Source organism: Gordionus sp. m RMFG-2023, chromosome 1, assembly GCF_954871325.1.
Source record: "Gordionus sp. m RMFG-2023 chromosome 1, tfGorSpeb1-WG-v2, whole genome shotgun sequence".
NCBI lineage: Eukaryota > Metazoa > Nematomorpha > Gordioida > Chordodea > Parachordodidae > Gordionus > Gordionus sp. m RMFG-2023.
In genome coordinates this window covers 15,942,178-15,968,858 of record NC_088775.1, presented here as the reverse complement: position 1 = coordinate 15,968,858, position 26,681 = coordinate 15,942,178, and the positions used below count along the sequence as shown (strand labels likewise).

Sequence of the window (26,681 nt, the reverse complement as noted above, 5' to 3'; positions counted from 1 at the left end):
GAAGTAACCACATTACGAAATAAATTTGACAAATATACTTTAGACGATATTATAATCATAAAACTTAATATAAATTTGTTAAACAAAGTTATCTTTTTCGATATTCATTTTATTAATGTGAATAATTTTATATTTGTCATAGAATAAATAAAATAATTTTAATGAAATTGTTAAAACTTTTGATAGTTTTGAGGGAATTTTTACGGGTCATTAAATTAAAAGTAAATAAAATATAGATTTAATCACTTGATAAACCATGATATTTTTTAAAATTCTATATTGATAAATTTGCTTAGTCTATTTTTATAACACTTATTTTTTATGGATAAAAATAACCCCGGTCCGGTCTCCCGTATTTGATTGAAACAATCTAAGTTTTATATGATCAGATTAGCTTCTGCTTACAATTATTCCACACATAGCCCTTATAAAAACAAATTTCCAAACTTGCCGAAAAAAATTTCAGTTTTATTTATTTTAATATTAATAACTTCCATTTTTTTTTTACTTATTTTTTGTTTTTTCCATAATAGCATAGCATAACTAACTTCCAATTCTATCTATTTACCCTCCCTTTTTTTTCCCCCAAAAATTAATTCCATAATAAAAATATTTATTTTTTGTTAAAATAATTTCATTCCCAAGTCAAAATTATATAAACCATCTCCCTCCCTCCATCTTTTCTTTACTTTAGTAATAATTATTAGTAAAATAAAAAAAATAATAAATCAAAAAAAAAATATATATTTTTTTAATTTTATTTAAATTTTATGAAACTAGATTACTTATATGATTTATTAAGCAAATTGAATGAGAGGGAAATTTTGCTTCAAAAGGATATTTCCAATTAATAGCTAAAGTTATATATTTTGTATATTACTTTATAAAAAAGTGTTAGAAAAGAAATAACACTCAATACTTAAAAATGGAACTATATTATTTGACGGCATTTACGCAAAAGTTTTTCCAACAACCTGGGGTTCATAAACCCTATTAGATTTTAGAAAAAATATATTTAATATTTATATTGTTAGCCAAAATAAAATATTTGTAATAATATTTTTTATTTATATATTTTGCTAATAACAATTTATTATATACAATAATCAATCATGTCCAAAAATCATCTTTTAAATTTAATATATCAAAATCCCATGATTTTAGTGATAAACATTCATTTAATTTCATTGATGATATGCGATTTCTTTTCTTGGTCAACGTTTCTACAGCACCAGAAAAAACTCTTTCACTAGGCACTGACGTAGATTGATGCGAAAAAAAATCTTTGGCCATCATCGATAATTTTGGATATCTGTGGATGTTAGAACTCCACCAATCCAAAACATTTATTGTTGATTTAGCAACCGGTTCTCCAATATAATCGTCAATTTCTTCTTTTGACGGCTCTGGATAATCATAAGCTTGCCTTAAAACGAATTATAAAAATATATGATTAAATATAAAAAATTGCTATATTTACTTTCTGAGGTCGTTAAATATGGATACCGACATCAAATTCGCTGGATTTTCTTCGTCGTTATATTCATAAACATTGTATGTGCCGGGCAGATATTTGTTATAATTTTAAATTTATCAAAATACTCAATTTTATTGATGTAAGTTGGTATATATTTTTTTTTAATCCTTGGGTCAAGGAAAGAGCATACATAATTTTCAAATGTATTCATATAATCTGAATAAATTTTACATTTATTCTTCATTTTTACAGCAGCCTCTTTTATCCCATCACTTGCATTAGATGCGATGGTTCGCTCAAGTGATGTCATTATTGTATTAATATACAATAATGATAAACCTACAGTAGTATAGGTTTCGGAACTTACTTCACAAGTAATCTTGTAAAATGGAAATAAAAAACTTTCTAATTCTTTTAAAAATTTACATTCTTCATTATTTAAATGAAAATCTTCCAAGAATTTTGTGCCAAACTCTATGACAGCATCTATATTCTATAAATATTAAAAATTATTAAAAAGTAAAATATTTAATATTAATACCTTATTGATTGATTTAATCATTAAATATCTACTGTTCCATCTGGTGGCCACATCATTTGGGATTTTTGTGCCACCACTAATCCTCATGTACTCCTGCATGAGTTTGGGACTTCTGTGCAATTTTTTAACTAAAATATCTATATTTTGGAGGAGGGAAGAATATGAATCTAATCCTTCTTTGACTATTATATTTATAGTATGTGCTAAGCATCGATTGATGTAAAAATCTTTGTTATAATTTTTTAAATAATATTTTTTGATATATTCAGATGCTGATAAAATATTTGAGGCATTATCATGGGTTATTGATGATATTTTTTTAGGAATTTGAAATTTTTTAAGAGATTCAATTATAACTGAGCAAATATCCTCACCCGTGTGGGGGTGAGGTACCTCGATAAAATCTAGTAAATAATTTTTGGATATCCATTCATTATCTATATAATGGATCGTAAGAGCCATATATGAAGTGGAATTTATTCCAGTCCACATATCTGTGGTTATAGAAATTTGGCTGTTAACATTATTAAGCTTAGAAATCATTTCATTTTTAGCTATTGTATATATGTTCGATAAATATTTGGATGCGGTCTGTCGACACCAAATCTTTGAATATTTATTGATATATTTAAATATATCTTTAAATGATTCACTATCGAATCCATTAATAGGTACATTTTGATCAATGTGATACTTTAAAATTAATTTATTTAGATTAAGATTTTCATTAGCTGAAAGTTTTTTAACTCCAATTAATGATGTAGAACTAGAATCACTCAATTGTAGACTAACATTTTGTAATATATTGGGATGACATCTTTTTAGGTGGTTTTTTAAATTACTGGAAGCTGTAGTAGACAGGTAGAACTTATCACAAAATTTACATTTACGTCTTGACTTCTTAGGAGTATCTTTAAAATTATTTTTGATAATGACGCTGTTCTCTGATCTAGAAGTTTTATATCCTTCTTCTTGAATTTCCATGATTGGACTGGACATAGGCTGCGTCTATATATTAAAAAAATAGATATAAATATAAATTTCAAGTTTTTATACTATTTAAATAAATTACTATAAGGAATATATCTTAAAGGTATGCATTGGCGGGATATTTGTCATTTTCAAATTAAGATCTATATAAAAATATTTCAAGAAACAACACTAATATTTTTAATTTAAAAAATTTTTTCCAATAAAAAAATTTTCAATTTATATAAAATCGGGCTGGGCGGAAAGATTATTTATATTTCGGGTTTTTCGAAATAAATTAAAAAACTCATTCCGGATAGGATATATTTTTAAAAAAATGGGCCGAGCTTGGCTTATTATCATTAAGTTGTGTTAAATTAAGATCTATATTTTAAAAATATTTCAAGAAACAAAGCACTAATATTTTTCATTTAATAAATTTTTTCCAATAAAAAAATTTTCAATTTATATAAAATCGGGCTGGGCGGAAAGATTATTTATATTTCGGGTCGGACTTTTCGAAATAAATTAAAAAACTCATTCCGGATAGGATATATTTTTAAAAAAATGGGCCGAGCTTGGCTTATTATCATTAAGTTGTGTTAAATTAAGATCTATATTTTAAAAATATTTCAAGAAACAAAGCACTAATATTTTTCATTTAATAAATTTTTTCCAATTTTCAATTTATATAAAATCGGGCTGGGCGGAAAGATTATTTATATTTCTGGTCGGACTTTTCGAAATAAATTAAAAAACTCATTCCGGATAGGATATATTTTTAAAAAAATGGGCCGAGCTTGGCTTATTATCATTAAGTTGTGTTAAATTAAGATCTATATTTTAAAAATATTTCAAGAAACAAAGCACTAATATTTTTCATTTAATAAATTTTTTCCAATAAAAAAATTTTCAATTTATATAAAATCGGGCTGGGCGGAAAGATTATTTATATTTCGGGTCGGACTTTTCGAAATAAATTAAAAAAACTCATTCCGGATAGGATATATTTTTAAAAAAATGGGCCGAGCTTGGCTTATTATCATTAAGTTGTGTTAAATTAAGATCTATATTTTAAAAATATTTCAAGAAACAAAGCACTAATATTTTTCATTTAATAAATTTTTTCCAATAAAAAAATTTTCAATTTATATAAAATCGGGATGGGCGGAAAGATTATTTATATTTCGGGTCGGACTTTTCGAAATAAATTAAAAAACTCATTCCGGATAGGATATATTTTTAAAAAAATGGGCCGAGCTTGGCTTATTATCATTAAGTTGTGTTAAATTAAGATCTATATTTTAAAAATATTTCAAGAAACAAAGCACTAATATTTTTCATTTAATAAATTTTTTCCAATTTTCAATATATATTATCGGGCTGGGCGGAAAGATTATTTATATTTCTGGTCGGACTTTTCGAAATAAATTAAAAAACTCATTCCGGATAGGATATATTTTTAAAAAAATGGGCCGAGCTTGGCTTATTATCATTAAGTTGTGTTAAATTAAGATCTATATTTTAAAAATATTTCAAGAAACAAAGCACTAATATTTTTCATTTAATAAATTTTTTCCAATAAAAAAATTTTCAATTTATATAAAATCGGGCTGGGCGGAAAGATTATTTATATTTCTGGTCGGACTTTTCGAAATAAATTAAAAAACTCATTCCGGATAGGATATATTTTTAAAAAAATGGGCCGAGCTTGGCTTATTATCATTAAGTTGTGTTAAATTAAGATCTATATTTTAAAAATATTTCAAGAAACAAAGCACTAATAATTTTCATTTAATAAATTTTTTCCAATAAAAAAATTTTCAATTTATATAAAATCGGGCTGGGCGGAAAGATTATTTGTCGGACTTTTCGAAATAAATTAAAAAACTCATTCCGGATAGGATATATTTTTAAAAAAATGGGCCGAGCTTGGCTTATTATCATTAAGTTTTGTTAAATTAAGATCTATATTTTAAAAATATTTCAAGAAACAAAGCACTAATATTTTTCATTTAATAAATTTTTTCCAATAAAAAAATTTTCAATTTATATAAAATCGGGCTGGGCGGAAAGATTATTTATATTTCTGGTCGGACTTTTCGAAATAAATTAAAAAACTCATTCCGGATAGGATATATTTTTAAAAAAATGGGCCGAGCTTGGCTTATTATCATTAAGTTGTGTTAAATTAAGATCTATATTTTAAAAATATTTCAAGAAACAAAGCACTAATATTTTTCATTTAATAAATTTTTTCCAATTTTCAATTTATATAAAATCGGGCTGGGCGGAAAGATTATTTATATTTCTGGTCGGACTTTTCGAAATAAATTAAAAAACTCATTCCGGATAGGATATATTTTTAAAAAAATGGGCCGAGCTTGGCTTATTATCATTAAGTTGTGTTAAATTAAGATCTATATTTTAAAAATATTTCAAGAAACAAAGCACTAATATTTTTCATTTAATAAATTTTTTCCAATAAAAAAATTTTCAATTTATATAAAATCGGGCTGGGCGGAAAGATTATTTATATTTCTGGTCGGACTTTTCGAAATAAATTAAAAAACTCATTCCGGATAGGATATATTTTTAAAAAAATGGGCCGAGCTTGGCTTATTATCATTAAGTTGTGTTAAATTAAGATCTATATTTTAAAAATATTTCAAGAAACAAAGCACTAATATTTTTCATTTAATAAATTTTTCCTAATAAAAAAATTTTCAATTTATATAAAATCGGGCTGGGCGGAAAAAATATTTATATATTGGGTCGGACTTTTCTGAACAAATTAGTTTTACAAATTAAAATAATAAAAATTAATTATATTATTAGGAATTAAATAGAAAATGAGACATCATTAAAATAAAGAAACCATTGCAAGGAAAAATTAAACTTTTAATCTAGCGCAAAATTTAACAAAAAATTAAATTCACTAATCGGATGCTGAGCCAATTAGCATATTGCCATAAACCTAAATTAAATTGAATTGCTATGATTTAATAAATAATATGCAGATTCAAATATACTTCTCTTAATGAAATCAAAATTATTTTAATTAACCAAAGACTATGTATCTCGTTTAAGATTACAAATTTTAACAAAATTATGTAACTCTAACTACTTTTAAAGAAAAACTAAAAAATAAGCATATATTATATAATTGACCTTACCTCTATCCCTGTAAGTGAGGAATCGTCAAATGATGAATAATCCATATCTCCTACTTTTTTTAAAAAATAAATGAATTTATATACTTTTTTTTACATAAACTAAAAAAGCATGGATTTTATTTTATAATAATATTAAATAATAATTGTAAAAAATTTAATATTATTATATTATAATAAATAAAAAAATATAAAAAATATAACTTTATTTCAATTCAAACAAATAAAATTAATGATTTAAAATTTCCGGATGCTGCCAATCTCGTCTCGGGTGGTATATTATTTTTTTATGTTATTTATTTTTTTTAAAATAAATATAAAATTTTTTTAAATGAATACTTGTGTATGATTAAACTTGTGAATGAGTTTTGTCTAAATTAACATTTAATATCATCAGGAATTAGAATATAGTTTAGTGATCTGCATCCGGCCTTATTTTTGAAACCCTGCCTAGCCCTAATTTTTTTTAATAAAATTTGGCCGACCTGGCACGAACCCGAAATTATTTAATAAAAAATTTACCAGCTTGGCCTGATTTATTATAAATATAGTGTTGTTAAACGGCTCGTTTTGAGCCGATTTATAAAAAACTCAATATTTTAGCCGGAAAAATATTTGCTAAGCCTCATGATTTCGCTAATAGATGTCCAAACCTTTGTTCCTTCTAGAAACAAAATCACATAAAGTTGATAAATTTAGATAAAAAAATTTATCAGGCCTGACTGAGCACCACCAGGCCCGAATTTTTAAAAAAATATTATGCCTGTCCCAGCCCGAATCTGATTTTTTTTTAAATATAAGCCGAAGCCCGTTCGGACCAGGTACTGGCCGGGCCTACTCTTGCAGATCTTTAATATACTTCGTGCAATATCATATTTTATACTTCGGTAGAAAAAAAACAAAAGTTTGCTATACCGATGAAATAAGTGTCGTAGACCTTTTTTAATTGTTATTATGATCTTCATTTTGGCTCAAGCCGAAATTTATTTAAGATTAATATTGGTAAACGGCTGAAAACTCATCTAGTTTTTGAGTCTAAAATTGACTTAAGCCGGCCTTTTGAGTCAAATTTAGCTCGAGTGAGCTCATGACTTAGCTCAAGCCGACCCTTGATTCGAAATTTATTTATTTGTTAGCGTTGTTAAACGGCTAGCCGGATTAGTCTTGAATCGGTTTGAGCCATCGGCTATAGCTATCGGCTTGAGCCATCGGGTAGAGTTATCGGCTTGAGCCATCGGCTAGAGCTATCAGCTTGAGCCATCGGCTTGAGCTATCGGCTTGAGCTATCGGCTTGAGCTATCAGCTTGAGCCATCGGCTTGAGCTATCGGCTTGAGCCATCGGCATGAGCTATCGGCTTGAGCCATCGGCTTGAGCTATCGGCTTGAGCCATCGGCTTGAGCTATCGGCTTGAGCCATCGGCTTGAGCTATCGGCTTGAGCCATCGGCATGAGCTATCGGCTTGAGCCATCGGCTTGAGCCATCGGCATGAGCTATCGGCTTGAGCTATCGGCTTGAGCCATCGGCTTGAGCTATCGGCTTGAGCTATCGGCTTGAGCCATCGTCTTGAGCTATCGGCTTGAGCCAGCCGGCTTGAGCCTGAGCCGAATTTTTGGCTCAGAAACTGGCTGAGTTTTCGGCTAAGCCGGCTTGGCTCAGCCATTTAACAACACTAGTGAAGTGTTAATGAACAGAAAGATGAACCATTATGGGAAGTCCAGATATCACTTGTTAAGGCAAATTTATTTTTAAAATTATTAAATTATTTTATTAGTTGTATTTTGGGCATATCATAAATTTTATCTAAATTTTTGGATAACGTTTGTCTACACCATATTTTGAGATGACTATTTGCATAATACATCATCTTTTTAAAAGATTCATTATCCACTAAACTTAGTGGACTATTTGTTTTTTTTAAAAAGTTTAATATATATTTGTTCATATTTAAATTCTCATGTATTAGAGGCTTTCTAATCCCGGGCATCGTATCTTTTGTTGAAATTTGTGATAATTCAGTGAATATAGTTGAGTGCGCGGACTTTAGATGTTTCTTCAGATTAGCTTAACAAAAAATAAAAATATTATTATGTAAATATTTTATTTAATATTTTTGAATTTCTGTAAAATGTTTCTTTTATTATTCTGTGCAATTTCATACACAAAAATAAGATTTTATGATAAATACAATAAGGTTTAATTTTTGGCTAAAATTACTTCTAATAAATGTTAACGATAATACCAAAATATATGTCAAAAATACTACAAATATGATATGCAAAATGTTTTTTGATAAAAACAAAAAAAAAGTTATATCTAAAATCATTTATTTTTATAAATAAAATCTAAATATAAATTTTTTTAATAATGATAATTAATTAATAAACATTCTGCCATATTGTTATTCTTTTGCGCATTCTGTTTATAAAAGTGTGCCATAATCTCTTTGTTTTTAGTGAAGCTGGTGATATTGACAGTTAGCATCGCCACAGGCTGATTTCGGATAAATTGGAAATTTTGGTATTTCTAAAAAGAAATCTTCGATATATTAATGTTAAATATTATTTTTTAAATTTTATAATATATTTGTTTATTACTTATTATGTATATAGATTAATGTTGTTACTTATTATATAAAAGTGATTTAACATAAATATTTTATATACTTTTAGAATTGCAATAGAATTGAATATAAACTATAACTGATCATTATAATATATTTAATAAGTTATGGTATGATTAAATTATAGATGTTATCCTAATAAAAAGTAAAATACAAATTAAAACCATTATCTTTAATACAAAATTAGATATGATATCGGATCGGTAATCGGCCGATATCAATTTAATATCGGGAATATCGGACCGGATATGCCTCCAAAAAGTGATTTCGGTACACACCTACTTAAAATCCAAATTTATTACTTATACCTTAAAAACCCTTGATGAGCCTGGATAGTTCAAATTCCTTTAAAAATTATCATATATATATTGGGAATATAACTTTAAAAATTATTATTTTTTAAAAAATTTTTTATAAGTAAATAACTAAAAAATAATAATTTAAACATAAAAAATATATAAAAAACGCATCATGACTTGGCCATTTCATCACAAATTATAAATTTACATCTATTACATGCATGAATGACGTTTAATTTTTATTTTATGTCCATATTTAATTACAATAAATATGTATTAAAATTAAATTTTACTTTTTTTTTCCAGTCATGCATGAATTACTTTATTTGAATATTTACTGATATTTTTATTTTACCAAAAAAATTTTTGATCAAAAGAAAGTCTCCAAATTTAAAAAATCGTTTAAATTGTAAGAAAATGAGATTAAAAGCTTTAGTAATTTAGAATGTATAAGATAAGAATAAGATTTAATTTAAGATTAAAAAATGATATTTTTTTTACTTTTCATTTATCCGAACCCCAGGTGTAATTTATAGGTGGGTCTGAACCCCGGGTCGGCCTGAGCACATAAAAGGGTCGTAAATTTTACGACCAAGCAAATTAACAACACTATATTTACGAATAAAATTAAAATTGAAATCAAATGTGTTTTTGAAAATTTTTTATAAGCTTCCTTTTTTTCCAAAATCTAAAAAAATGGAAATTAATTTTCATCAAATTTATAATTATAACTGTTTCCAAGAGAATGTTGACGGAAATATTTTTAAATATATCTAAATTAATCAATTTTATGTTGAATTTTTTATGTAAAATAAAAATATTTGATTATATTTATAGAAACTAGAGACGCCAATCCACGCGTTAATATCACATATATATTTTAGATTTTAAAATCATGTACAAATATATAATTTAATTTTTTTATCACATAAGAAAATAGGGGATTTCAGCAAACTTACATAATAATTCATTTTAATTATTTCCAAGCCCTATAAGTGGTCCCGATTAAAAAATTTGCATTCATAAACTGAGTTGCTTGCAGGATTTTCCTATTAAGTTCGATACTATTGATAAATAATTTTTATTTAAAATATTTGAAACAACATTATTTATCTGGACCCCGAGTCTGTGCTTGGGGTTCGAGTTAACGCTGGCTTATTTCTTATATAAATATTGCTATGTAGATTGCAGTGATTTTATTAGACCCAAACCCCGGGTCTGTGATTTACACAACCAACCAATTAACAACACTACCCATATCGATATTTTGTGTTGATAAAAATATACCTGACCCCCAAGACCTATACCCGCCCTCTATGAGTGATCATTATTATTACAATAAAAAATATTTTAATTTGATACCCATATTTTAAAAAAAATATTTTTTACACCCCCCTCCCCCCCTCCTTCATCCACCCCCCAGACCAGATCATACCCATTAAGATAAAAAATGAATACTTTCAATCTAAAGATATTTAGATTTTATTTGATACCCATATCGATATTTTGTTTTGATAAAAATATTCCTGACCCCCCAAGACCTAGACCCGCCCTCTATGAGTGATTATTATTATTACAATAAAAATAATATTTTCATTACCTTTTATTTGATACCCATATAAAATAAAAATATTTTTTACACCCCCCCCCCCCTCCATCCACCCCCCAGACCAGATCATACCCATTAAGACAAAAAATGAATACTCTCAATCTAAAGATATTGAAATTATATTTTATTTGATACCCATATCTATATTTTGTGTAGATAAAAATATTCCTGACCCCCCCCCCAAGACCTAGACCCGCCCCACCTTATATCAGTGATTATTATTATTACAATAAAAAAATATTTTAATTATCTACATGTTTATAAAATCTTCACAACACGACCCAGGTTTGTGCTCAGAGCTTATTTGGTCGATTTTTTAGACCCAAACCCTGGCTCTGGGTTTTACACAACCAACCAATTAACAACACTATATATGGCAATAGCTGCCGATTAAAGGTCGTAAAAACTAAAACTGTTGTCATAGGTGTGTATATTATTGAATCAATCAACACAACAAATAATGAATTTGGAGAATCTCCCATCAAAAAAGGAGGCTATCGGAAAAACAATATCTCCAAAAAAATTTGATAAAATATCAAGAACCATTGCAACAAGATTAAATATTGCGAAGACAGCATTGGATTCAAAACAAAATATAGATGATATATTAGTACATCTTAAAGATAAATTCAAACATTTATCATTTTCTAATAAATAGAAACAGATGGCTGGACTATTTGAAAGATTCATATATTTTTAAATAAATTCATAATAAAATTTATTATACATAGTATAAAAAATGTAGTTCTGTTGAATAGGAATGTCGTAGGAAAATTATTATTATTATATTAATCCTCAAAAAACGTTAATCAAATTTAGCCAATAGTATTATTTTAAAACATATTTGTCCAATAAAAATTATTATAGCATAATCGGCCCAATAGTAATCACCTAACCCAACTCAACACTCATTCAATTTAGCTACCAGTTCTATTTATAAATCATATGAAAAACTCTATGAATATATTATTATGATACTTATATAATTTCCAGATTTCAGAATAAACATGATGGAACATTTAAAAGCACAACTGTTAATATTTAATGTAAAAATTTAATTAGTTATTCTGTGAAAATAATGTGGTATATCATATTTAATTATTAATAGTTTATCATATTAAAAACACACAATTAGTGGCTACCACCACTTAAAAGAGGGCATATCCAGTGCAGTGAATTTGCATCCACTGTTTGGCAGTAAAATTTACCCTACTATAATGCCCATTTTATTAGAGGATGAGATCCATTAATTGACAGTAATTTACATAGATTATTGGTAAGAATAAGAAAATATATAATTAATAAATAGTGTGCTTATCTCTTTAAAGTATTTGTTTCAATAGATTAGTGAATTTTTGATTGATTATATGAATCCATAATTGTAACAAAATATTTGATGGTAAATCTAGAAATAACATTAATGAATGATTATAAAAAAATTTAATTAGTTATTCTGTGAAAATTAATGTGGTTATCATTGCATTTAATCATTAATAGTTTATTATATTAAAAACACAATTAAGTGGTTTCCACCTCCCAAAAGGGGGCATATCCAGTGCAATGAATTTGCATTCACTGTTTGGCAGTAAAATTTACCCTATTGTCAGGGCACATTTAATTAAAGAAAGATTGATCCACTAATTGACAGTAATTTACTCTACTGTCAGGATCTAATAGTAATTTACATAGATTATTGGTAAGAATTGAGAAATAAGAAAATATATAATTAATAAATAGTGAGCTTATTTATTTAGAATATTTGTTTCAATAGATTAGTGTTTTTGAATATCAGTGCATTTAATCTTTCTCTATTCCTACCAATAATCTATCTAAATTACTGTCGTGCCCCCATAGTAGGATAAAATTACTGTCAATTAGTGAATCAGGTACCATCATCCTTCTTTAATTAAATGGGCCCAGTCAATAGGGTAAATTTTACTGCTAAACAGTGGATGCAAATTAGATATGACCCCTTTTGAGTTGTGGCACTTAATTGTGTGTTTTTAATATGATAAACTATTAATGATTAAATGCAATGATACACGACATTAATTTTATTTCTAGATTTACCATCTAATATTTTGTTACAATTACGGATTCATATAATCATTCACTAAACTATTGAAACAAATACTCTAATAAGATAAGCACACTATTTATTAATTATACATTTTCTTATTTCTCTATTCATACCAATAATCTACGTAAATTACTGTTGGGCCCTGACAGTAGGGTAAATTACTGTCAATTAGTGGATCAGTTACCATCAACCTTTTTTTTATTAAATGGGTCCTGACAGTAGAGTAAATTTTACTGCCAAACAGTAGATGCAAATTCACTGCACTGGATATTCCCCCTTTTGGGTGGTGGAAACCATTTAATTGTGTGTTTCCCAGTGAAGGAAAAGACAAGCTACCAGTTTTAACACATAATACCATGTATGTCTTTAGGAATTTAGGAGTCGAAATTTGTTATCAAAACATTTTTAAAGTAGACTGATAATATACATAATAGGAAGAAGATTCTGAATATAATACGAATGGCATGGTATTTTCACTCTTCCTTAACACTCACTCCTAATAAATTAAGACTGGATTTTTACCCATAGCAATTATTTTTGCTAATAATCTTCTAAATAGCCAATTGCAATGGGATGAATACCACCACATTGTTTTTGTGACACAATCAAGTTGACCTCATATTTGATTCAAATCTGTGTTAGGAGGCTTTTGTTTAAAAGAGTATTTATGAAGGTCTTAAATGCATATAAAAGATTTTTTGAGATAAGAGAAGGTTTTATATGAAATTAATGTGTATATTTATTAGTTCCTCATAACTTAATTATATAAAATACCATGATATATTTCTTAAAAAATCATCTTTATTATTATTCTAAAACTGGAGATAGAATAAATACCAAATTTTATTTTTATTATTTTAAGAAATATCATTCTATTCTCCAAACAACTTCTCTTTAAATCCAAAAATTTTATAAAATAATAATTACTATTTATTTGAAAAATTTTGATATATTTTAATGGAATGAATAAAAATTATGGTAATATTATTTTTCTTTAAATTATAATAAAAAATATTCTTTTTAATTTTTTGTTTTTTGAACCAGTAATATCAGGATCTTTATATAAAACCATACAATCAGTTAAAAAAACTCTTAATATTTTTGACAAAAATGCGGATAGAATAATCTCTAACTCATGTTAAATATGGATTTATATGTATAATTATTTTATTTATACTAGTTGTTGTGTAGCATAAATTGTGATATGTCTCATTCATTCATTAACATATTAAATTAACACAACCATTATATTAACTTAATGATATTATCTCTTTCACGTGATGTATATTAATAATTTGATTCACTAAACTGAATTCGAAAAAGTATTTATAGAGATAATTTTTTAGTTAGATAGTTGCATTCATTGTGAAATAAATAAAATTATTAAAATTAGAAAATTTCCTTTGTGTTTCTTTTTTATATTGATGATGTACGAAAGTACATCAAACTTAGAAAACTTCATGGTGGCAGAGAGGCAAGGTAAAAGTGAAATATCTTGATGTTAAAAAAATATGATATGGAAACCATATGTTAAAAATGGAAGGTGAAATAAAAAATTTTTTGCAAAGAACAATTTGAAGATAAATTATGATATGAAAAAATTGTTTAAATTGAAAAATAAAGGAGTAAAATTTAAAATAATTGAAATTTAATATTAAATAAAAAATTATTATATAAAACGCTATAATTCAAAATATTCTGATTCTATATCTCAAATTATGATTATTATTCTTATTCCATGAATGATTCCAATAAATTATTTATCCCACCGCTGCAACCATGAAGTATGCCATAAAGTTTTCTAGATATACTTTCGTCCATCATCAATATCAAAAAAAAACAAAGGAAATTTTAATTATTTTATTTATTTCATAATGAATGCAACTATCTAACTAAAAAATTATCTCTATAAATACTTTTTCGAATTCAATTTTAGTGAATCAAATTATTAATATACATCACGTGAAAGAAATAATCTCATTCAGTTAATAAAATGGTAGTGTTATATAATCAATGTTAATGAATGAATGAGACATCACAATTTATGCTACACAACAACGTATAAATAAAATAATTGTATATATAAATCCATATTTAACAGGTGACAAAATATTTTAATGAGGGATGTCAGGTATAATATATTTACTAACGTGCCTGCAGGACAGGGTTTTTGATAAAAAGCCTAAAAAATTTCATTTAAATTTAGCCTATCAAACTGTTATTATTTAACTTAAAAATATATTACATTTTTTTCTTCTAATAATAATAAATATCAGTATTGCAAACAAAGTGATTGCCTAAATACACTTAAATATTGTTTATTTATTCATTTAAAACAATAAATTAAATTTTGGATATGAGCTTGGGCAAAATTTTTGAAACTTATGATGAGCTTGGAATTGAACATTTTATTAAATATGGACTGGGCCTGCAAATTATTTTTACTGCTGACCTGGGCTGGAGGCTGATGAATAAACCAAGGCCCGTGAAGGTCTCTAATTTCAATAACTGAATTATTTCATTTTCCATCTGACTTTATTTGAACTTAAAGGAATAATCAAACCACAGATATGCCTTATTTAAATCATTTGCAAAAAATTTCTGATAGTTACTCGATTCAAGAAATTGTTGTACACAAGAAAATAAAGGAAGCCATTGAAGTGTATATATGGAAGAAATATTAATCCATTTTTATTTTAGGGTAAATAACAAAAAAAAATAATGACTGTTGTGACCTTTCCTTTTACATATATTTTAGGGATTTTTTTAAGAACCCGTTATCAAACATGAATGACGGGGAATCAGCTTTTCTTTTTTATTTAATGAGGGGAATAATAAATTTTACCTTTATTTGATGATGAATGAATCAGAAATTTTCTTATCTTATGAGATGTGATTCAGAAATTTATATTTATTTAGATGAGGAGTTATTCTAAAATTTTCCATTCTTTTTTATGAATTATGATTATGAACTATATGGTTAGTATTTTAATTTATGTGCACAATAAAAAATCTTATAAACTAAACTTTTATTCATTTTTATTTGTATATAATATAAAAAATATATTCTTGCTAGATGAGTTTTGTGTAAAAATAGGAAAATTTATTATTCATCCATCATTAAATAAATAAGAAAATTCTGATTCCCCGTCATTCTTGACGGGCTATCAGCTAGTATAGAAATAATCATCAAAATACATTTAGGCTTATAAAAATTAAACGTCATCTATAGTATAAAAACAATATTTTTCATTTTTTACTGGTTTTTATCGATTTTGCTTTTGAAGTATTATCGGCTCCACTCTAAATTTTTCATATAGACTAATAATACTAATGTTTATCTAAAGTTTCATAAAAATCGATTTTACCCAATTTTTGTTATCAGGATTTAAAATTTTATCCTGGGAATAAGAGGTCTTAGAAATTTTTAGAAATAATTTTTAATTTTTTTACTTACATCTTCTGAAGATAAAAAGTGTATTCTTTATTTTAATACTAGATTGATTTCGCATAATTTTTAATCAATCATTAATTAATAAATATAGACTCTCGCAAAAAGGCTATATTTCATGCTTCGACTGTATATATCTTCAAAAGTATAAATACTAGAATGCTAAAATGTTGCCCAAGTATAGTTTACAAGAATCTTAATGCATATGCAAATTTCATCAAAGTTGAAAAGAGTCTGCTGAGTATCATGTAATATAGATCGATTTGACATGGAATGACCCATAAATGCTTAATATTTTGTTAGTGGATCATTTAATTGAGTCCTTTTTTAAGTCTTCCATTGCACAGGTAGGACTTTGCAGACCCCAGTCATTTTAAAAACGTTATTACTTTAAATTCTTTCGATATTTTTGTCTGAATCTTTTAGTAGCTTAACATTTTTAGATAAAGTACATGTGTGCAAAATTAATTTTGATTTTTTTCAGTAGTTCAAGAGTTAGGGTTTTTTGAAGCTTGGGGTCACATATGCCCCACCTGTTCATCTATCTAGTTTTTTTTTCTTTGGCATTGATATATTAAGCATAAATAAACACTTTATATATCATTTTTATTTATTAAAAGTTATATCATATTAATATTTCTTTAATAAATATTCTACATCATCAATTTTATTTATAAATATTTTTTATATCACATTGCGACATTTTAAAATATGTCACTTTTTTTACTCCTTGCTGTAATAATGAAAAAATAACAGTTAAAATCATTAACTCATAGTTTATTTTATATATTTTTAAAATGTGAAAGCTTACAAATTAATTTAATTTTAATATATAGGTAATTCCATACCAAATCGATAACTTTTCGGCCCGACCTTTTTAATTTCGATAAAATTTTGTAAGCTGAGAGAATATCATTTGAAAGCATCGAATCCAAAATTTTAGCTTCCTAGTACTCATAGCTCCAGAGATATCAATGGTCAAAAGTGAATAAGCTTTTTTTCGAAAAATACGATTTTTTGAAATTGAGATAAGTTAAAAAATAATGATTTTAAAAATATAAGTTATATGTCATTTTGTGACTATATTAAAGGCCTTTTATTAAATATTAAGGATTTTTTTGAAATAATATTGTTGCGGTTTTTATTTACGTTATAAATTTTAAACACGAAAACTCCAGGTGTTTCGCTTTCCAAAATTTTTTGAATTTAATATTTTTTTATTCTCTAACCTTATATCTATTCATAAAAAAAATTTAAATTGGGACAGCCATGGGTTTTTTAATTATTACGATTTAAAAAATCAAAAAATAAATATTTTTTTCAAAAATAGATGGCGCTCCTTTACAAAATAACGTGTTTGGTTATAATTATTATTTTTAACCTTTTTTCATTTTTAAACATGAATAATATGATTTTCCAGCATTAATATCAGGGAAAAATATTATGTAGATCGTTTGATAGGCTTACTTATTATTATAGCTATATTGATAACTTGTAAAATTAGTTTTTATAATAAATGATTAAATTTCCTAAAAAGATGGTTAAAATTCCTATATCTCCTACAAGAAAATATAATAATTAATTGTTGAAAGATAAAAGCAAGTTTTCATGCACCTGCCCTAAAATTAATTAATTTTATTTTACAAATATTTTGATATTAATTATTTTTCTTCTTAAAATTATTTATAATGTATAAATATAAATGCGTAAATCCTTTTAAAAAAATCTAAACACTTTAATTATAAAAAGAACCTGCGTAAAGTCATGACGTGGATGACACAATATCCAAACATTGAGGCGGAACATTATATTTGTGATAAATGTCGTAAACGGTTATCACAAAAGAATATTGAAAATATAAATATTCTGATAGCTAATATGTAAATAATATCAACACAGCATCAACATCAATAGATACAATTAATATAACTTAAAACGATATTGGAATATCTCTTATTAAGAAAAAAAACTAACCGAAAAAAATTATCCAAAAAAAAGGTAACAAAAATATCAAAAGCTATTTCAGATATAATAATTAACAATCCAGAATCGGATACAAAAGATAATAATAATATACTCAATAACATGAAATTACAATATCCTAATTTATCTAATAATAAAAAATATCAATTGCTGACCATTCTGCCTCCTAATTGGAGCGCAAATAAAATAAAAAGACATTCAACGCTACATATCATATGGCATATAATTCCAAAATCATTTTTGCAAAATATCTCAATCAAAAAGTTGATATTGTTAAAAAAAAATTGCAGTGATGAAGTTAGTAGGGTATTACCAGGAAAAAAAGATTGCATATCTATCATTGAAAAGGGGGAACGAGTGAACGCTCAAAAAGGGTTAGTTCTTAATAATGTGAAAGAATTATATAATCATTTTAAGGCGAGTAATTCAAACTTAAAAATTGGATTTTCGAAATTTGCTAGCTTAAGACCAAAAAATTGTATATTAGCAAGGGCTAGCGGAATACATAGTGTATGCGTTTGTAGCATACACCAGAATATTAAACTTATGATTTTAGGCTGTGAATTAGCAACATTGACTAAAAATTGTGAGGATATATTAACAACTTATAGAGATGTTATAGGCAGAATGATTTGCAATCCCCCGTTACCCACCTGTTATTTTGGTGACTGCAACGAATGTCCTGGCTCGGCACTCTTAAAAAAACGCATCAAAAATTATTTATACTTGTTACGTTTAAACAGTGGGTTTCGGTAGATAAAACAACTCTGGAGATTATTTCTCAATCTTCAGACGAATTTATTATTTATTTTTGCGATAAAATGAATATTCTCATACGCCATTCATTTATTTATGAACAACAAAGTTCATTTCACATTAAAAATAGTTTAGAAAATAATCACTATCTAATTATTAGTGACTTTTCAGGAAATTATTCCTTTATTGTCCAAGACGAAGTTCAGGGTTATCATTGTACAACTTCGCAAGTTACGTTGCATCCATTCTCAATTTATCATAAAATAAGAGATCAAATAAACAATCTAAGTTTTGTGGTAATATCGGAATCCTTAATTCATAATACTGTTTCATTTCCATTTATTCCAATCGCATTTGATTCATTTTTTAAAAAACAAATTCGACACTCCACCAGAAAAAAATCACTACTTTTCTGATGGTTCAGCAGCGCAATATAAAAATAGGAAAAACTTCATCAATGTTTGCTACCATGAAATCGATTTTGATCTCTAAGCAGAATGGCATTTTTTTCCTACGGCACATGGTAAAAGTGCCTGAGACGGCATAGGCGGCACAGTAAAACGGTTAGTTGCCAAAGCAAGCTTACAAAGACCTTATACTGATCAAATAAGCGGAAGAGATATAAAAGGTATAAATTTTTCTTATGCTACTATACTAGAATATGAGGAAGAAGAGATAAGGCTAAATGAGAGATTTAGTAAATCTATCTTAACACCCAGGACACAAAAAATTCATGCAGTGTTTCCGATTGGCTTAACTAAACTCAACACTAAACTATATTCTAATTCGCTGACATTTATTGTGGAGAATATAGTATATCCACGTGAGGACCCTTTGATTGAGGATCTGTTAATCGATGAGATTAGAGGATATGTAACATGTGCATATGAAAACGATTGGTTTTTAGGATTTGTACAAGAAGTGAATGTAATTAGAGATGAAGTAAAAATTAATTTTCTTCACCCTAAAGGACCAGCAAATTCTTTTGTTTATCCAGCTGCACAAGATATCCTTTTCATACCAAAAAATAATATTTTAACAATAGTTAGCCTATCAACGGCTACTGGGCGTACATATAATTTATCGCAAAACGAAATTATCATGGCGTCAAAAAAACTAAATTTAATGAAACCCCGAAAATAGGTAATATCTTTCATGAATTTTAATTTTTTTATTATATCTTCAAAATTTACAAAATTATTTTTCGAAAATTAAAATTTTTTATAAAAAAAAATAATTATAACCGCAGCTAAATAATCTCATTTCATGATATTAATGCTGGAAAATCTTATTATTTATGTTTAAAAATGAAAAAAAGTTTAAAAAAATAATAATTATAACAAAACATGTTATTTTATAAAGGAGCGCCATCTATTTTTGAAAAAAATATTTATTTTTTGATTTTTTAAATCGTAATAACTAAAAAACCCATGGCTCTCCCAAGTTTAAATTTTTTTATGAATAGATATAAGGTTAGAGAATAAGAAAATATTAAATTCAAAAAAATTTGGAAAGCGAAACACCTGGAATTTTTATGTTTAAAATTTATAACGTAAATAAAAACCGCAACAATATTATTTCAAAAAATCCTTAATATTTAATAAAAGGCCTTTAATAGAGTTACAAAATGACATATAACTTATAATTTTAAAATCATATTTTTTAACTTATCTCAATTTCAAAAAATCGTATTTTTCGAAAAAAAGCTTATTCACTTTTGACCATTGATATCTCAGGAACTATGAGTATTAGGAAGCTAAAATTTTGGATTCGATGCTTTCAAATGATATTCTCTCAGCATACAAAATTTTATCGAAATTAAAAAGGTCGGGCCGAAAAGTTATCGATTTGGTATGGAATTACCCATATAATTTTTATAAATTAGGGTTTGAAGATGCTCCGCCCATTTCCACGCGTGATTTTTTTGCACCTGTGCAATTAAGGGTTAATAAAAATTACCACTTTGACATATGGAGTTTTATGATTGAAATGTTTCGTGAAATGATCTATCTCGCAGAGTTGTTGAACCCTACTTTTAAAAGTAACGCGATACCATCGCTATTTGTCAAAAAAGTAGCGCGCTATTAGCTACTATAATTTAAAATTAGTTTTGGTTACTTTTTATAAAAAAAAATTAGTTATAAATTTGTTTTATTTTTTGCTTATAATGTAATAGCAGAGTATATAATACATAAAATTTATAAATATTTAAATGTAGTAAGTTTTGATTAGAAATTGTGTAAAAAAACTAATTTTTATAATAAAATAACTATTTATGGTAATATTCATTTATTATTTATTTTTTTGCATTTTAATAAAAATCATTTCTCTACTCTCATCCCCAAGCCTAGAGCGATGATCAGAAAGTATAAGTTTCGTCTTACTAAATAATCTCTCAACACTAGAGCAGTATTTAATTTTATATAAATATTTTTAATATAAGAAAAACTATCAAAAATACTCATTTGTAATATTAGATTTAGAAAATGCGTAGAGGGGATATTCTATTATATTAGTATCCTTTATTTCAAAAAAATTATCAATGGAAATCGTTTTTATGGTTCTAACTAGGGCATCTTTCTTTGCTATCTCAATCATTAGTGTGGCGATAAAAAATTGTTGTACCAGGGATAGAGTTTTAATCATCATTGTAGATGACGGATTATCAACCAATGACATTGGCTAAACTGTATCAATTATAAAATCATCAATAATTTATCAACCAATTTCTGAGAAATATTGGCATGTGCAATATTATTAATCAATTTGGCTTGAATTGAATTGGTCTTTTTGAATGTAGTCTCCTCTATACCAAAATTATTAAGATGTTTTTCTATCTCTTTAAAACTGTTGGCATACTATTAGAATTTAAAAATGACAATTACCTTTAGAAGAACATTTACTTATAGGGTGCCTTACATTTCATTAATATTATAATTGGCTGACTCACTTACATCGTTTTGATTATCCATTTGCGATGACATTTTAAATAATTTACACCAGATGATTTAGGTTTATAAAACAAATTGAAAATATAAATTTCAATTTTAAAATTAAATAATAAATTATAAAAATTATAATTAATTATGATATTATATTTAAATTTTAATTTTTATAATTACATCCATTATATTTTTAAAAAGTAGCTAAGTAGCGCTTTCAAAAAAAAGAGCTCCCTAAAAAAAATAATTAGGTAGCGCGCTATTTATTAGTTATAGCTTCCAAAAATATAGCGCGCTACAGCAGCGAGCTACTTTAACGACTCTGCTAACCCGTGATTAAAAGTTCTCCTATCACATTTATTTAGGATTTGTATATAATATAGAAAACGAAAACTTTCTTATCAACTTAAATTTTTTTAAAACATTTTCTATGAATAAGAAATAATTAGAAATTTTTAAATAATTTTTAAAATAGTGAATACATGGAAATATTAGGGGAGAATATAAAATAATGAATAAATTGTGGCTTAATTAGTCAATTTTTTTAAAAAAAACGTTATTTTATTTTTTACAGAAAATTCCGTACAAAATTGGAAGATTTCCTTTCCTAGCCAACAGCCGTGCTAAATGTAACAACGAACCAGATGGGCTTGTTAAGATTATAGCTCATCAGGAATCTAACAAAATTCTTGGCGCCCACATTTTTGGACCAGTAAAATTTCTTAGATTATTAACCTATTTATTGATAAGTTATTTGCAAAGAAAATATTAAATTTTAAAAAGATTTTGGTAATGTCATATTTAATTTTTTTTAAAAAAAAATACATCCTGTCAGTCACAAGTAGACCTATTCAAAAACGAATAGTTATCAAAGAAAGAAAGATTATTCTATTCATATTAATTTTTGAATGGACCTAGTCACTAGTTAAGTTATTTCATTATAACATATATTAAAATCGCATGTAACATATTCTGTTTGATTCTACATAGCTATTAGTGTTGTTAAAAGTTTTTTTTTAAAGTAACTATTAAATCATATTTAGTAAGAAGTTACTTTATCCAAAACATAACTAAAGTTCCATATCGTAACTCCTGGGCATAGCCAGGATTTAGCTGGGGGGGGGCTGTTGATTTCACCCCTCCCTCCAACAAATTCAAGTTTATTCCAGATCCCTTTGACAGGATTACGCTTTTTGGAATAATTTTGGTTTAAAAATATTACTTTTCGGGAAATTTTTGAATTATAGTTATTAATTTTTTTCCGGTCATGGGTTACTTTATTTGAATATTTACTGATTTGATAAAAAATTATCATTAATTTATAATGAAATATTATATTCATTTGAAAGGGGTAATTTTTATTGGCTTAATATTTCGTCGGCCTAGAATTGGACTGCTCCACTTGCGCAAATGTTTAAAATGAGAAAATCAACATTAAAGTTTAAAATCAAATATAGGAAAAACTTATTGCTCAATTTAATTAAAAATTTCAGAGATAATTTATCATTTTGTTACTTATTATAGGGTCATTCCATGTCAAATCAATCACTTTTCGGCCGACCCCTTTCGATTTCGATAAAAAATCGTAGGCTGGTTATATATGTTCCCATTAGATCACAAACAAAATTTTAGAGCATTAGCAACTATATTAGCGGAGATAATCGGGGTTAAAGGTCCAAAAAACGTCTTTTTTTGCTTTTTACTGATGTTAAATAATTAGTTTTTAATTTAAAACTAAATATGATCAAATATTGAATCTAATATCAATAGCTAAGTTAATAATTGATAATCAAAAACATCAAAATTAATTTTTTTTAAATATGGGTCATCTTATGGTCAGTTGAAAATTTGAAATTAATATTTCGAAATGAATATGATCTCCAATTTTTAATTTTTTTAAGAAATATTATCCTTTTACTATTTTTTTAATAAATTCTTCAATTGCTATTTTTATACTTTAAAAAAATAGATGGCGCTATATATAATAGTTTTAATATGTTAAGATTCATTTTTTTATTGATTAAAAATATTTTATATTATAAAATTCGATTATATAACTTTGTAAACCTTATTCCCCTGAGATATTCGCAGGATAAAAAATTTTAATAATTTTTTTAATATTTCAATGTAAATTAAAAATAATTAAATAATCCGACTAGCATGCGAACAAAAAAGCAGGATTAAAGGAGTGCAGGAAAATTATTAAGGGAAAAATCGAAAATCACATAATTACCCGGCCTACCCCCCCCCCCCCCCCCCGAGACTAAGTCATACCCATCAAGACCAAGAATGTTATGAAATTGTCATTAACCAGAAAATTTCAAAGATTTTTAAAAAATTTTTAAGCAAAACAAAAAATTAACTAGTTATAAAATATTGGGTATCAAATGAATTTGAGCATATGTTTAACACTGAAAAAATTAATAAAAGTAAGTCAGCTGTTTTTATCTTTTCTTAAAATTATTAAAAATAAACTGATTAGCAAAATTAATTAGCGAATTTAGTTAATAAATCAGTTGCTAATAATACAAATTGATTTCTTTAATATTTTTTCACAAACACCGATTCATTTCTTTAACATTTTTCTAATTTAAAAAAAAACTAATTTTTTATAATTTTACTTGTCGTTAAAAATAAATAAATTTTTTAAATGAAACCTTTAAAAGATAAGCTAAAGTGTTACAATCCACTGAATAAACCAAAACATAAAAATTTTAAAAAAAATTTAAGATCAGTTATTCCATCGATGCTTAATATAAATAATGATTTATATCTTCAACAAAAAATATGTAATTCGTGCCGATACCAGTTAAGTAAAATTGGTCCACACATTCCCGAAGAAGTTATATCCCCAATAACCCATAATCAGGATGCCTTTGAATCGATTAATGAAACATTACACAATATTGGAGAATCACCAATTAAAAGAAAACGTTTAATGGAGAAAAAATATCCTAAAAATAAAATTCAAAAGATTAAAGCAATAAAGAGTAAGGTTTTAGAAATATCTGATTCCGAGATTGATAGTTTAATGAAAGTGGAAATTCTTATTATATTTAAGGATAACTTTGATAAATTATCAAAAAATCAACAATATCAAATTCTTACAATTTTGCCTCAAAGATGGAGTGTAAATAAAATTCAAAAGGAATTCAAAGTAACATCATACATGGCAAGAAAATCTAAAATGGTGGTAAAAGAAAGTGGAATTCTTTCATTCCCAAAACATAAGGCAGGAAAGACACTAAACGAAAAAACATTTAAACTCGTCAAGGATTTTTATAGTTCTGATGAAGTAAGCAGACTCATGCCAGGAATAAAAGATTGTGTATCTGTTAAAAGCGAGAAAGAACCAGTTGAAAAAAGACTTATATTAAATAATCTTAAAGAAATATTCAAGATGTTTAAGAAAGAATACCCAAATATATCAATTGGATTCTCTAAATTTGCCGAACTTAGACCAAAAAACTGTATTTTAGTTGAAGCTAGTGGCACACACACTGCTTGTGTATGCGCTATTCATCAGAATGTGAAATTAATGACAAATGTAATAGCTGAAATTACAGCAGGAGAAGATTACTGTATAAATTCTTACAACTATCTTTTGGCGCAAATTATTTGTAATACATAGCCAAAATGTTATTTAACAAATTGTGATCAATGCTCTGGTATAGAATCTCTTAAGGGACAATTATACCAATTGTTTCAGAGAAATCGTATAGAATATGTCACATTTAAACAATGGATCATGGTGGATAAACAAATCTTGAAACTATTATAAAGTCCGTTGATGATTTCATCGATTATTTATTAGAAAAAGTTCAAATTTTACTACGTCACTCGTTTATAGCTAAACAACAAAGTTTATTTTTGAAGAATTCCAAAGAAAATTTAAAAGATGGGGAATTTTTAACAATTCTAGATTATTCTGAAAATTATTCCTTCATTTTACAAGATGAAGTTCAGGGATTTCATTGGAACAACTTGCAGGCCACTATACATCCATTTGTAGCATATTATAAATCTGGAGAAGATTTAAAAAATATAAATTTTGTTATTATATCCGAATCATTAAACCATAATACTAGTGCAGTCCACCTTTACCAAAAAAAATTTATTAATTTCCTAACAGCCAAATTTAATTCTAAACCAGAAAAAATAATATATTTTTCAGATGGAGCCGCGTCTCAATACAAGAATGGCAAAAATTTTCTGAACATATGCCTTCATAAATACGATTTTAATATTCCTACCGAATGGCATTTCTTTGCCACTGCTCACGGCAAAAAAGCATGTGACGGTATCGGAGGAACTGTCAAAAGATTAGTTGCCAGAGCTAGTCTTCAAAGGCCAAATAAAAATCAAATCATAACCCCATTAGAATTATATAATTATGCTAAAGAAAATATTAATGGAATTCAATTTGAATATATATCCAATCAAGAATATATCGAAGGGGAATTAGCCCATCGTAAAAGATTTAATTCTGCGCTGCCCATACATGGGACCTTAAAAATTCACGGGGTTATTCTCATTGATAAAAATAGACTAAAAACCAAAATATATCCAAATTCTAAAAAATATAATATAAAAAAAGTTTCGTTTTTAAAAGAAAAAATTATATTTAAAATATTAATGGATATGTAACATGTGTATATGATGATAAATGGTAGTTAGGATATATAATAGTTAAATATGATACAAATGTAGAAGTAAAAATCCGATTTTTACACCCTTGTGGACCTTCAGCTTCATTTAAATTTCCCCTTAAAGATGATAT

The 26,681-nt window shown here is 26.3% G+C and overlaps 1 protein-coding gene across 3 annotated transcripts in view; it reads left to right on the top strand.

Annotated features, from left to right (window-relative positions):
- LOC135922749 (dihydrolipoyl dehydrogenase, mitochondrial-like) overlaps positions 1-26,681 on the top strand; it is a 40,398-nt gene that overhangs the window by 9,229 nt on the left and 4,488 nt on the right. For 2 of the 3 annotated variants that reach the window (XM_065457201.1, XM_065457199.1), the window contains one exon: positions 22,476-22,613. In XM_065457201.1, the coding sequence (XP_065313273.1) occupies positions 22,476-22,613 (138 nt within the window). Of the gene's footprint in view, positions 1-22,475; positions 22,614-23,425; positions 23,567-26,681 lie in introns of those variants that run through there. The other variant, XM_065457200.1, reaches the window with a different exon arrangement.